This window comes from Tympanuchus pallidicinctus, unplaced genomic scaffold (genome assembly GCF_026119805.1).
Source record: "Tympanuchus pallidicinctus isolate F22 unplaced genomic scaffold, pur_lepc_1.0 scaffold14, whole genome shotgun sequence".
Lineage (NCBI taxonomy): Eukaryota > Metazoa > Chordata > Aves > Galliformes > Phasianidae > Tympanuchus > Tympanuchus pallidicinctus.
In genome coordinates this window covers 16,774,607-16,786,788 of record NW_026294659.1, presented here as the reverse complement: position 1 = coordinate 16,786,788, position 12,182 = coordinate 16,774,607, and the positions used below count along the sequence as shown (strand labels likewise).

General features: G+C 40.0%; 1 protein-coding gene across 1 annotated transcript in view; it reads right to left on the bottom strand.

Moving 5' to 3' along the window:
- The window catches only part of URB1 (URB1 ribosome biogenesis homolog), a 45,294-nt gene extending 35,011 nt beyond the window's left edge, over positions 1-10,283 (bottom strand). Inside the window, exons 1-9 of the mRNA XM_052674047.1 lie at positions 10,071-10,283; positions 9,756-9,895; positions 8,062-8,213; positions 6,687-6,819; positions 5,224-5,320; positions 3,753-3,838; positions 3,244-3,369; positions 1,627-1,757; positions 505-700 (exon numbers count right to left, since the gene is read on the bottom strand). Of these exons, the coding sequence (XP_052530007.1) occupies positions 505-700; positions 1,627-1,757; positions 3,244-3,369; positions 3,753-3,838; positions 5,224-5,320; positions 6,687-6,819; positions 8,062-8,213; positions 9,756-9,895; positions 10,071-10,200 (1,191 nt within the window). The 5' untranslated portion in view covers positions 10,201-10,283. The remainder of the gene's footprint in view (positions 1-504; positions 701-1,626; positions 1,758-3,243; positions 3,370-3,752; positions 3,839-5,223; positions 5,321-6,686; positions 6,820-8,061; positions 8,214-9,755; positions 9,896-10,070) is intronic.
- Between the last annotated feature and the right edge of the window lie 1,899 nt (positions 10,284-12,182).

Here is a 12,182-nt window from a genome sequence, read left to right as displayed (position 1 = left end):
CTATAATAATATAAATAATAAACCCTATAACAATATAATAAAATGCTGTCATTTACAGCTGCGAACAAAATTCGTCTTCAGATATGCGAGTTCCTTCCAATACAGAACATCTGCCTGTGTAACAAAGAACTCCACTCCCTGATCTACAATTTATTTCCTCACTCATTTCAATGAAATCTTATTACTCCTCACTAGGAAGATTTTGTCCAAGTTCAAAAATTCAGTTTACATCTAACATGACCACACTACAAGCTGACTGGATCCTGTACTGCAGCAGCACCCAAACTGTAATAAAGTTTACACAACAATGGCAGAACATGTAAGGTCTTATAATCTCCTTCTGTAACAGCAACAAAGGCAAGTTTCCCAATCAAAGATCCTTTGCTTTTCTCTAGTTTAGGAATATACCAGAACTACTTCAATTTTTGGTGAGGGAAAAGAAAAAAAAAGAATATTTGACTTGCATTTCTATGTAGAAGCAGTGTGCATGATTCATACTTTTACCTTTTTGAGTAACTTCATATTGTCCGCCCAAGCTGACTTCACTCTGGGAACAAAGGAATACTGGGTTTCCTTGAAGTATCTATTCAATAGATCTGGACATACTTTAAGAATATTCACCACGAGATCAGCAACCATTTCATCCTCTGTTGCAGTTTTTAAACCAAGCAGAAAGCGCAGAAGGACTATATTTCCTCCCCTATTGAAGAAAAAAAAAAAAAAGCTTCAAGAAAAAAGAAATCTCTATTTCAATACTTCACATGTAATTTTAACTCTGCTCCTCATGAATACTGCAGTGCAAAAAGTTACACTTCCTCCAACACTGGGGAAAATCCAAGGCAAGACACCTGAAACTGTTAATGTAATTTCTGAGTTTCTACTGAGAAAATTAAGAACTGAATTTACCTCCAATTTACTTTTTTTTGTCTCATCAATAGTTACTACTTCTAATTAAAACCACAATGTTTCAGGATACTCTAACCAAACTTCACCAAGCTGAGGATACAGAATTACAGCTTAATATTAAACCTGGAAGCATCACACAGTCTTTCAGTCCTGTCTGCCCATGCCCCAGCAACCCTTCTTTTTTTTTTTTTTTTTTTTTCCTTCTTTCCAGGTAAAGAAATGGTTCCAGATGTGTTGGTGTTGCAGACCAAATTCTGGCATTACTGAAATCAACAGTGACATTTTGCCAAAATTTGAGATAAACAACAGCTGATTCTACCAGTAGTAAATTATTTTTACCATTGTCTGGTATACACCACAGCTTTGGTGTTTCAGTCTCACATCCAAAATGACATCTTACAGTAACAGACTAGGTATGTAGTTATTAATGGAAATGGCTCAGAATAACAGCAGCACTACCTCCACTCCCTAGGAATACAGCAGAGCACTCTCCAGTAGGCAGAGGTATAAGGGAATCCAACAGCTTGATTTTGGGAAGTTTAGAACAAAACAAAAAAAGCAGCAATGAATTTCTCTCTTCTGCCACAAGTTACTGAGACAGAAGCAGAATTCAGCAATGTTAACTTGCAAAGGCCTGGAAAGGCAGACAAGATAACTAGTGAGATCTGTCTTGCTATAGCATGAAGTACACACAGGGCATTCAACTCACTGGCGACCTACCTGCCAGAAGTTCCAAGACTTGGATCATAGAAAGTAATGCCATGTTTCAGAGAGCAGCAGAGGTCCATTAAGAAATTATGAACAAGTTCTCGTACCATTGCCTTTCCCACCTCTTCAGAACCTTGAGTTACCTATAAGAATCAAAAGGGAGTTAAAAATGACATGATTTTTAGTAAAGAAGAAAATCTTACAACAATTTCTCTCTTTTCTAAGTTTCACAGAGCTCCTTTCATATAGAAATATCAAAAGAAAGTTTGGTTTGGGCTTACGTTAAGAAGTTTCAGTTTCTGTATTAAACATGTTAAATATTAAGCTATATTATTTTCAAGGAAAGAAAACACCCTAAACTTACATGTACATGTACTATGTGCAGGGCATTGCTGACCTAAGACTTTTTGTTCAGAAGCCAGACAAAATAGACAAAAAAGCGAAGCTAAAGAAAAGTAGCAATACATGATTTATGTGAACTGGGGTGAGGCTATCCTGGGACTCTGGAGAATAAGAACTCAAATTTAATCTGAAAGAAAAAACTTTCAGTCTGATGGTGCAGCTTCTGTCTGAAGAAGTTCCAAAAGGCTAAAACAAAAGACATCTAAGACTTCAGCATAAAGCATATGAAAAAAGCAAGCATATATATGTTCTTTGGGCAAATTTGGCACAAGATGGAACAACTTTAACATAGGACAAGAAAGATGGGTAGCTAACACTACACTGAACTTGTCAATATTACAGGGAAAGGAAGTGGGGTATGAATGTACAATCATCATACCAAAAAAATGGAAGAATTAATTGAATATCTGTATCAATCAAAGAGATGGGGAAAAAAAAAAAAAAAAAAGTGAACCCCTATTCCATTCATCTTTTACATTGAAGACAATGCAATATTCCCATAAATGAGTCTTTGACAATTGCAGTTGGGAATTTGTATAATCAATGAATATATAGATGTCATAATTATGAAATAAACAATAAATTCTGGCTAAGCAGGTTATTATATCAAAAAGGGAATAAATAAGAGCGCGTACCCTGGCCTTGAGCTTACCATAAAACTCCAGAGGAGGGATCTCCAGAAGAGATCCTTCCCCACTGGTAGCCAGCTTTTAAATGGGTCTAGGAGAGGTGCAGCCAGGCTCCACCCCTTCCAGCAGCACAGCTGAATTGCCTTCACCTGTGCTCCCGTGGCTGACTCACTGCTCACTTCAGGTGGTCAATCAGAGGTTCAGGCTGTGACTCAGCAGTTCCCATACCAGAATTGTTGTTGATAATTGTAACTGATAATTATAATTACTCCAAAATATTATAATTATTCCAAAAAGTTGTTAACAACATATCAACATTGGAATGGCATAAGTATAAACATCCAGTAGAGGACGAACAAGAATGCAGTCGTTCAGTGTTGTAAGATTTGATGAAGAAAGGTTTCTAAAGATCAAGTGATAATGAATACAGATGAAAAGACTGCAACCAAAACTCGGTGGAAGCATAGAAAGTCTTCCTACTGCTCTCCATCAGGCTCATAGCTATGCCTTAGACAGTCCCACAACAAAAAGGTAAGAAAAAAACCAAAAACTACAACATTAAGAAAAATAAAAAGGTAACCCATTCAAGTTACCAGACCTTGAAATCCTTAGAGCTGACATCAGTAATGCCATTCCATCGGTAAAGCGAAGCCACGTGATTCAACACTTCTGCAGTGAAAAAGCGCACCTTCTGGGTTTTGGTAATATTTTTATTTTGAACCACCTGAAAACAGCGAGGGAAAAAAAATGAAAAAACAAAATACCATCTATTTATTTTAACAAAAACAATGGCAACTTAGCAACACACTTCAAAAAACCTCTCCTGCAAATAAGATTGGACGTTGTAACCTAGCTCATAGCCAACAAATCTAGCACTTCCTCGTTTCAGCACGAGATGCACCCAGAGAAAGACGAAACCATTGTCACTGGAAAAATTAAGACTACAAGGTTTTCAACCGTCAGGCTTGGCACTGCTGCAATTGCAACCCAAAACGGTAGGAATCTGGTGGATAACACACACTACAGATGAGCTGAAATTAGCATCTAAGTAGTAGTTATGCAAAAAGACAGAAAACGAGACAAAACAGTTCCAAGGGTACACCATACCTTAGTTTTCAGTGTAGAGAGAAGAAGATTGACAGTAGAAACTTTGTCTTCCTTTATTCCAGAACGAAAAATATCTGGGATGAAATCTAAGAAGATATTGCAAATGTTTAGTGAAGATACGAAAGCTATTTTTATACTAAAACGCTTCAAGGAATTAGTATCCATTTCTCTTCCATGTCATACTATTGATTTTTCTGTTAAGAATGACCCAAAAAACTGCAAAGAGCTCAAAAGGATGATATGTCTGTAACCAGTGATAAGTAAGTAATGCTGCCAAACCCATCTCAGCCTAACTAGCTAAACTGCCAACTCAGTTATTAACGATTCCAATTGTCCAACAGCGTCTGTCAACTTCAAATATATTTCAGATCCCAATTTGATATGCATTGCTTAAATTTGAGTGAAAAATGGGGCACACAGGGTAGTGTAAACAATAGAAGTCAATAATTACAGCCTAGTTTCATGCCCTCACTGTGGGAACTGCTGCCAACTAATGAATATTTCTCGATCCTTTCTGAATTCTTTCATAATTGCACCAAAGGTCATAACTGGAATTATCACAAGCCACTGAATTCAACACAAGTTTTACATTCAACTTCAGCACTTAAGGGACCAAGTTTTCATTGAGTGCCAGTAGGATTTGTCTTTTAGGATCCTACTCTTTATCAGGTGAGCTTGACCGTCTTCTCTGAGAGACATGGGCTGAACTTCCACATAATGCCTTTATAAAGGATGCAAAGGGCATTACAGTGCTCTCCTGAATCACTGACAAGAAGCAGTCTAAGGGAGCACAAATGAGTTGTCCCGCACAACAGAAAGAAACTTGAAGTACATGCAGTCCTTTCCATTAGTGTTTTTTCAGAAAACCTACTACTGTGTTAGGAGCAAGCCCAGAGGACACACAGCTTTTTTTTTTGCTTACCAATTCTATTCTTTTTTTACATCTGTTCCATCAAATACTTTCTATTTTTCTAAAGCTTTTGCAGATAAAAAACACTACTCTCAAATAGAAGAGGCATTCTCTACAACACTGAAGAAGTTCACAGTTTTTCAGGAAAAAAAAAAAAATATATGTTTTGTATCTTAATAGTGTTTATCTTGTTCATACTTTGAATTAGCTCTTACTTATTACCATCTTTGAAAGACTCTGTCTTAAAAAATATTCACAAGGGTGGATAGTGATAGGGCAAGGGGAAATGGTTTTAAACTGAGATAGGGGAGGTTTAGGTTAGATATTAGGAGGAAGTTTTTCACACAGAGGTGGTGAGGCACTGGAACAGGTTGCCCAAGGAGGCTGTGGATGCCCCATCCCTGGAGGCATTCAAGGCCAGGCTGGATGTGGCTCTGGGCAGCCTGGTCTGCTGGTTGGTGACCCTGCAGACAGCAGGGGGTTTAAACTGGATGATCATTGTTGCCCTTGTCAACCCAGGCCATTCTATGATATATACACACACAAGCAATTATGAAGTACCTTTTAATTCCAGCACTTGCATCAAAACTGTAGTGTCACCAGCTATTAAAAAGGAGAGAGCAAACTGAATATAGGCCATACGGACATCAGGTCTCCCCTGTGAGAAAGATAAAATGCAACATTGACAGAGATTGTATACAACTGCAAACAAATGATTATCATTGTAAGTACTATAAATGGATAAATTAAGCAGCTTCCACAGGCAGATTACATACAGCCACACACATGCATTTATATGCAATACATCCACAGTACATGTAAATTTTAAAAACTTTGTGGATTAAGCAGGTTTATTCAAGTTCAAATCAAATATGAAAGCATCTGTTTCACTTCTGAATAGATGAGACAAGCTATAAATTAAAAAGAAGAAACAGTATTTCCAAGCCAAACCTTGTATTCACATCACTGAACATCCACTTCTGCGCTGCTTGGTACACAGGCAAATAGTCATGAACACCAATGACAGCAGAGCTGCTGCTTCCAGAGCTGGGCTAATCCTGGGGGCTTCTGCCATTCACTGACACCTCTGGATGCATTATACACACTCCTCAGCTATAACAGCTGCTAACAGCTGCTAGCGGGGTCACACAGCTGAGACAGGCATTTCAATTTAAGGGGTGATGGCACACTCAAAGGCAACTTCTACAAAAACCATGAAATCTGCCATTCTCAAATATGTTTATATAAAAAGAAATCAAGTAATAGACAATCAACCAATCAAACAAATCCTGAAAGAATAAAAAAGAAAAAAACAACCCACTTTTCTCCCAGAAACTACCTTCTGCAGACTCATTTATCACCAAATTACAAAAACTAAACAAAAATATATTTATTCTGCACTGGCGTTGAAAATGATACTGAAATAGACTTATATTTAGGATGAAATATAAATATTCTTGTTCTAAAACACTGGTTGATTATTTTTAGCAAATAGAAGAAATGAGAAAAAGAGCTCCTTTTGGAAAAGAGGACTGATAACTACTTATTCACAAGTCCTCCACTGGGATTTGCAAGAGACTGTCTTAAGTTCCTGGCTGTATTTCAAGCTTTATTACGCTGGTTACTGGGCAAAATCCCCTCTCCATTAAAACCACTGCAAAACTTCCATTTATTTTACTGGGATCAAACAGCAATCCACACACACTGAAAAAATGCTCTTCACCTAAATCTGTCATAGAATACCTCAGGGTGCAAGCCATTGCCTCCTCAATTGCAGACACTCAACACAATTCCTGGGGGTTTCCCACCTAAGCAGATTGGAAACTCATGCCCTATGGACCTGCTCTGCTGCAAATTGAAACAACCAAGCAGCACTTCGTCCTGACGCAGCACAAGAAGGAAGGGGTAAGTTTTTGCAGATGAAAATACGGTAAGAGACTTTGTTTAAATACTTGGCAGAAGAAAACTGATAAAGTCAATATATAGCATTTCATGGTGCACACATAGAAAGCTGTTCATTTTACCTTCTTGTCTCTTTTTTTCACTAATCCAGACAGAAATTTATTATTGAAGTCAAAATGACTAAACACGTCCCTTGCAGTATCTGGCCCCTGAGCCACCATTGCTGACAACAGGGTAAGGCACACTCGGCTCATCCTAAAAGGAAAGAGGAAAACATGCAGGTTATTTCCAGGATAACAAATGAAGAGATTAAATACAATGAAAGATGATTTTTAAATAAAATAAATTGTCCCATTCCACCACCAAGAGCCATCAAAGCCTTCCGAATTTTCAGGCATGAAGTAGTCATCAGAGTAAGCCTCAACACGAGCAGTCAAGATAGCCATTAGCAAAGTATTCCCACTCATGCAAAGCTCTTGCTGCAGTCAACGACTGCAACGAATGCTGTGATTCTTGCTTCCTGAGCAGTGGGAAAAATTGCCTAGAAAACTAGAAGAGAATTAAAAAACAACTAAAAGCATTGCTCAGGCAGTGATAATGACAACAGGGTAGAGCAGGAGACAAGGGAAAAGGGAATGTCTATTTATATCCTCAGATAAACTTTTCAGCATGGACAGTTTTGTTACTGAATAAAATATCACCACAAATTTGCAGTCTGCCCCATGCAGGTTCTAGAAGGATTTCTCCAAAAGCTGTAGTCTTTAAATTATTAAGAAGAAATACAGATCTCGCACAGTTTCAAAAATTATTTTACTATATATACCCTCGCATATTTGGGATTTTATGGACAGTTAAAATGCTTGTTGCAGCAAGATCATCTCAATGGTCTGGGAGCCGTGGTCATGACCATGAACTGGAAGACAGAAAACACTTTTCTAATGCTGGCCTAGACAAAGACCAAAAGGGTGGCCTTGGACAAGGCAACCTCTCACTGCCTACTGTTCAGGGGTATGGAGCAAAATCTACTACTTACATCCCATCTGCCCCACATGCAAAGAACAGATGGAATGGTTGTTTAGATTGGACCAGATAACAGGAGCGCTCAAATCAGCCTTCGATATAAAGGACAAAAAAGATTACAGGGGAAAAAAAAACAGTGTGAAAGGCCAAAAATACATCTGTTATAAAGATTCACAAACCTGGCAGCATTAAAATGGTAAGGCTGAAGATACCATCCATCTAACATCTCATCAAGACAGGCACAAACAAAGAAAACCACAGCTTCATACAAGTACCATATGGCATTAGATTGTGTATCATACTGGAGCTTCCACTTCACAAAGGCTTCTACATGCAGCTGTTTTACAAACTGTAGAACAGTATCATTCAATAAAGGTAGATTGCTAGCAATAAGTTCAGTTGAATTTTGGACAGCCCCTTCGGATCAATTCAGAGCAACTGACAGAGATTCTCTGCAACAGATTAGAGAAGACTTACCTGTGATTTTCAGAATACAGTGCAGCATAGACCAATCTCATGTAGCTGTGAATCAACCTTTTGACTATGTTCGTTCCCACAACAGAAAAATGGGAGAGGTCACTGGCTGTCCTCAGTAAAATAGTTTCCAGGGCTTGAAAGATTAATATCGTCTGTAAAAATGAGAAATGTGTTAGTATTTGCCAATGTCAGGTAGGGCTTGAAACTATTAACTGGGCAAACAGTAAAAAATGCAATTAAAGAAAAAAAAAAACAAAAACCTATCACAAGAGAAAATCTTGCAAATATGAAAGCAAAATTAACTTCTGAATTCTCTCCCAAATCAATGCTTCCTTTTTAAAAGACTAGTTCTGAGGGCATTAATCTTCAAGGAAGTCCCTATAGAGGTACTACATGAAAGACTAACATGCCATAGAAAGGCAGCACACTGTTGATTTTTTTTTATTTTTTTTTTATTTTTTTTTTACAGTTGTTAGACTGATGAAATTCAGCTGGAAAGCTGTGTCAGTGTGCTGACTGAAACAAAGGGCCCCTCCTCAGATGTGAATAGAGACCTACATGTGCACACATGATTTGTCAGTGTATGCACAACAGCCACTTCTGGGAACTCAGAAACTGACTGCTGTGTAAATCTTAGCACAGGCTGATGAATCTCAAAAGTCCTTTTTAAGCTGGAGGACAAGGCTGAGGTCCTTATGAACCAATACTGTAAAAGAGAACTGTTACTAAATGCACTGTGAAACCTGCTTAAGAAAATCAATTGAGCTGCTCCAGTCTTTCAATGAACTCCTTCTGGATGAAGCCAGAACACTTGTTGCACGGGGACTCCATTCATTATTATTTTTATTCAATATTAGCCTCTGTAAGTAAAAGAGTCTTGAAAATAGAATTTAACTGACCATGACTGCCATAACAGAGGTTGTCATTTCTGTCATTTTTTGTAAAGACAACCTAATGCAAAGGCAGGTGCATGGCTATTAAAATGAACACTATCAGATTTTATGTTGAGAGCAGACTTAAGCCAAAAACAGCACCTGCTGTGAAAAGAACTTTCCAATTTGTTAGTTTCTTCAACATTTTTGTGGAAGAAAAATTGTTTCAGATAAGAAAAATGATGTCAACTTTAGCAGCAGCTTCTTGGAAATATTCATGTATCAGGGAGATGTCTAATTATATAAAAACCACTATTTCCATCAGACGAATTTTTTGTTTATGTAATTGCTGTTGGTCCCCTAATTAAATGGTAACATTTAAAGAGCTGTAACAGCCTGATTTTGGCTGGACTACTGGTTGTGCATTTTACCACCTCAGAGGGCAGTGAGGCACTGGCACAGCTGCCCAGAGAAGCTGTGGTGCCTCATCCCTGAAGGCATTCAAGGGCAGGTTGGATGGGGCCCTGAGCAGCCTGAGCTGGTGCAGGGCAGCCCTGCCTATGGCAGGGGTTGGGACCAGGTGGGCTTTGAACTTCCTTTCAACACAAACCATTCTGCAATTCATTCCATGATCATTAAATACAGGAACATCTTTGCACTGGAAAGGGCTTCTCCTACTCGATGAATGCTTCTGCCACTGTACTTTCCAATAACATAGTTATTATCACTTATTTATGCTGATAAGCATTTCTTTTGGCAGCTCTGCTCCCAGCCAGCCCAGACTGTAACCACACCAAAATATAAAACCCACGGAAGACTTACTTCACTTTCAGGCTTCTTCTCCCCATCCAGCAGCTTGAAAATTTCAGCACACTCCACCGAAATCTTTATGTACCCCTCCACGACATCATATATTTCGGCAGACGGCAGCGTTTTCGCCGTGGAGACGAAGGTCTCCAGACCTGCAAGAAGAGATTTCCACCTGGATGGAGCTACGCGGGGCGGGGGACGCGCGGTCCAAAGCGTGGGCAGCAACACGTGCCCCGAGCGGCGATCACCCTCAGCCCCTCTGCACAGCAGCCGGGCCGGCAGCGCACGCCCTTATCCCACGGAGCCCACCGCCCGGCCCCTCCTCACCCTTTCTGGCAGTGGCAGGGTCCCGCAACAGCGCCTTGAATCGGGCGCCGTTGAACTCCTCCTCCTTGCAGCGGGCTCGCTTGGCCGCCGGCGGGCCGGTCGTAGGCACACCGCGCCGCTTGGCCGCCATGCTGCTGTCACCGCCCCGGAAGCTGCGATGGCGGCCGCGCAGCGCCGCATCCCGGCAGGAAGCGGTGAGATCGTCCGCTGCACTGAAGAGAGCAGGGTGCGTGTTAGTGCGTGAGGTACGGCGGCACTGAGGGGTACTGGAAATAAATAACTGAGAGAAGGTGGACTTAGAAGGCAAGCCTGATTTCTATAATAATACCATATTTCTAGGAACATCCAGGAAAGAAATACTACCGCAAAATACATGCAAAAAATATTTTCAATTTTCATGGAATCATAGAATCACAGAATGGCCTGGGTTGGAAAGGGACCACAATGATCATCCAGTTTCAACCCCCTGCAGTGTGCAGGGTCGCCAACCAGCAGACCAGGCTGCCCAGAGCCACATCCAGCCTGGCCTTGAATGCCTCCAGGGATGGGGCATCCACAGCCTCCTTGGGCAACCTGTTCCAGTGCCTCACCACCTCTGTGTGAAAAACTTCCTCCTAACATCTAACCTAAACCTCCCCTATCTCAGTTTAAAACCATTCCCCTTGTCCTATCCACCCTTGTAAACAGCCGTTCCCCCTGCTGTTTATATGCTCCCTTCAAGTACTGGAAGGCCTCAATGTAAATTACATCATTCTCTCCCCTCACAGCCTGAGTAGCTGTTGCAGGATTTAATGAAGATGGTAAGGAAGACTGTTAATTTCACTTCAAACCAGACTACCTCCAATATGCTGCCCTAGTGTACTTTGATCACTTACCCCTTCCTTTCTCTGCCACAATTATTACAATTTTCTACCCCAGAGCCTGCTTTTTGGCAAGCATCAATCGTGGAGGCCTGATCAGTGAATGAGACATCAGGCTCAGACAACGTTCATCTGCCCTGTTATGACTGCATTTTTAGAAGATGGAAGCAGCAAATGACTCAAGTATTAATTTCTGAGCTGCTCAGTTTTCAGTAAATTGAAATATATTCCTTTGATTCTTGCCAAGTGAACATGTAATCATATCCAAGATACACATTGCCCCTTTGGCATTTGCTAATCTGAAAAATAATTCCCAATCCCTCATGAGAACCTTAGCTCTTGCTCAAGATCAATGAACTCCAGATACAGAATTAATCAAGCCAAGTGACCCTCTCTTGCCTCAGCCATAATTCAACTTAAGAAGCGTTTGCTGGCTTGAACAGTGCCTTTTGTAACAAGAACCTGCTCTACAGTCCTGCTCAGCTTGCCTCTTCTTCTCAAATTCGAGCATTATTCCTAGCTTAAGATCCTTTTTCATGCAATCTTGAAGAGAAAATTTATTTTGTTAGATTCTCACTACTGGCTTCGAGAAGGTCTATCTTCAGGTTTCAGCCATAAATTCTCCTGTCCTGCTCAACCACCCAACCACCTTTAGCCTTTAGCCATAGCTCAGCAATATGTGCTATGCCAGACCTCGAGGTTAAGTTTGTTATTTTTAACATATTTCTTAACCATGTCCTGGTGAACCTTTGCTAAGCTTATCCTGATCTCTTGGCCTGCAACAACACTGCAAATGAGTGACTGTCCTTATGGATAGAGCAGGACTGCTGATAGAACCCAGGTCTAAACAGAGCCATATTTACAAACTTTACCTTTAAGAACACCAGTGTTTGGTTTGGCAGAGCCAAGAACAGCCCCTGTCAGGTACAGTACCTCTACTGCTCTCAGTGGAGGACTTAACGACCATACACAAGCTGTCATGCCCTACTTCACACTAACACTGGCCTAGAGCATGCAGGAAATGCAATAGTTTCTTATTAAAAAAATATATGTATATCAATAAATGGAATTCATTTGATGCATAATTTCAGAAACCATTCTGAGGAACTGAGTTTCAGCAGATGTTATGTATATAAAATTGCTGCTCTGAATGCTCTGTCATGGTTTAGAGAACTATTTCATTAAAAATAGTCTTTTTTTTCCTCTAAAATTTCAAGTTCTTGCAAACCTGAAGTGAAAGACACAACTGTTT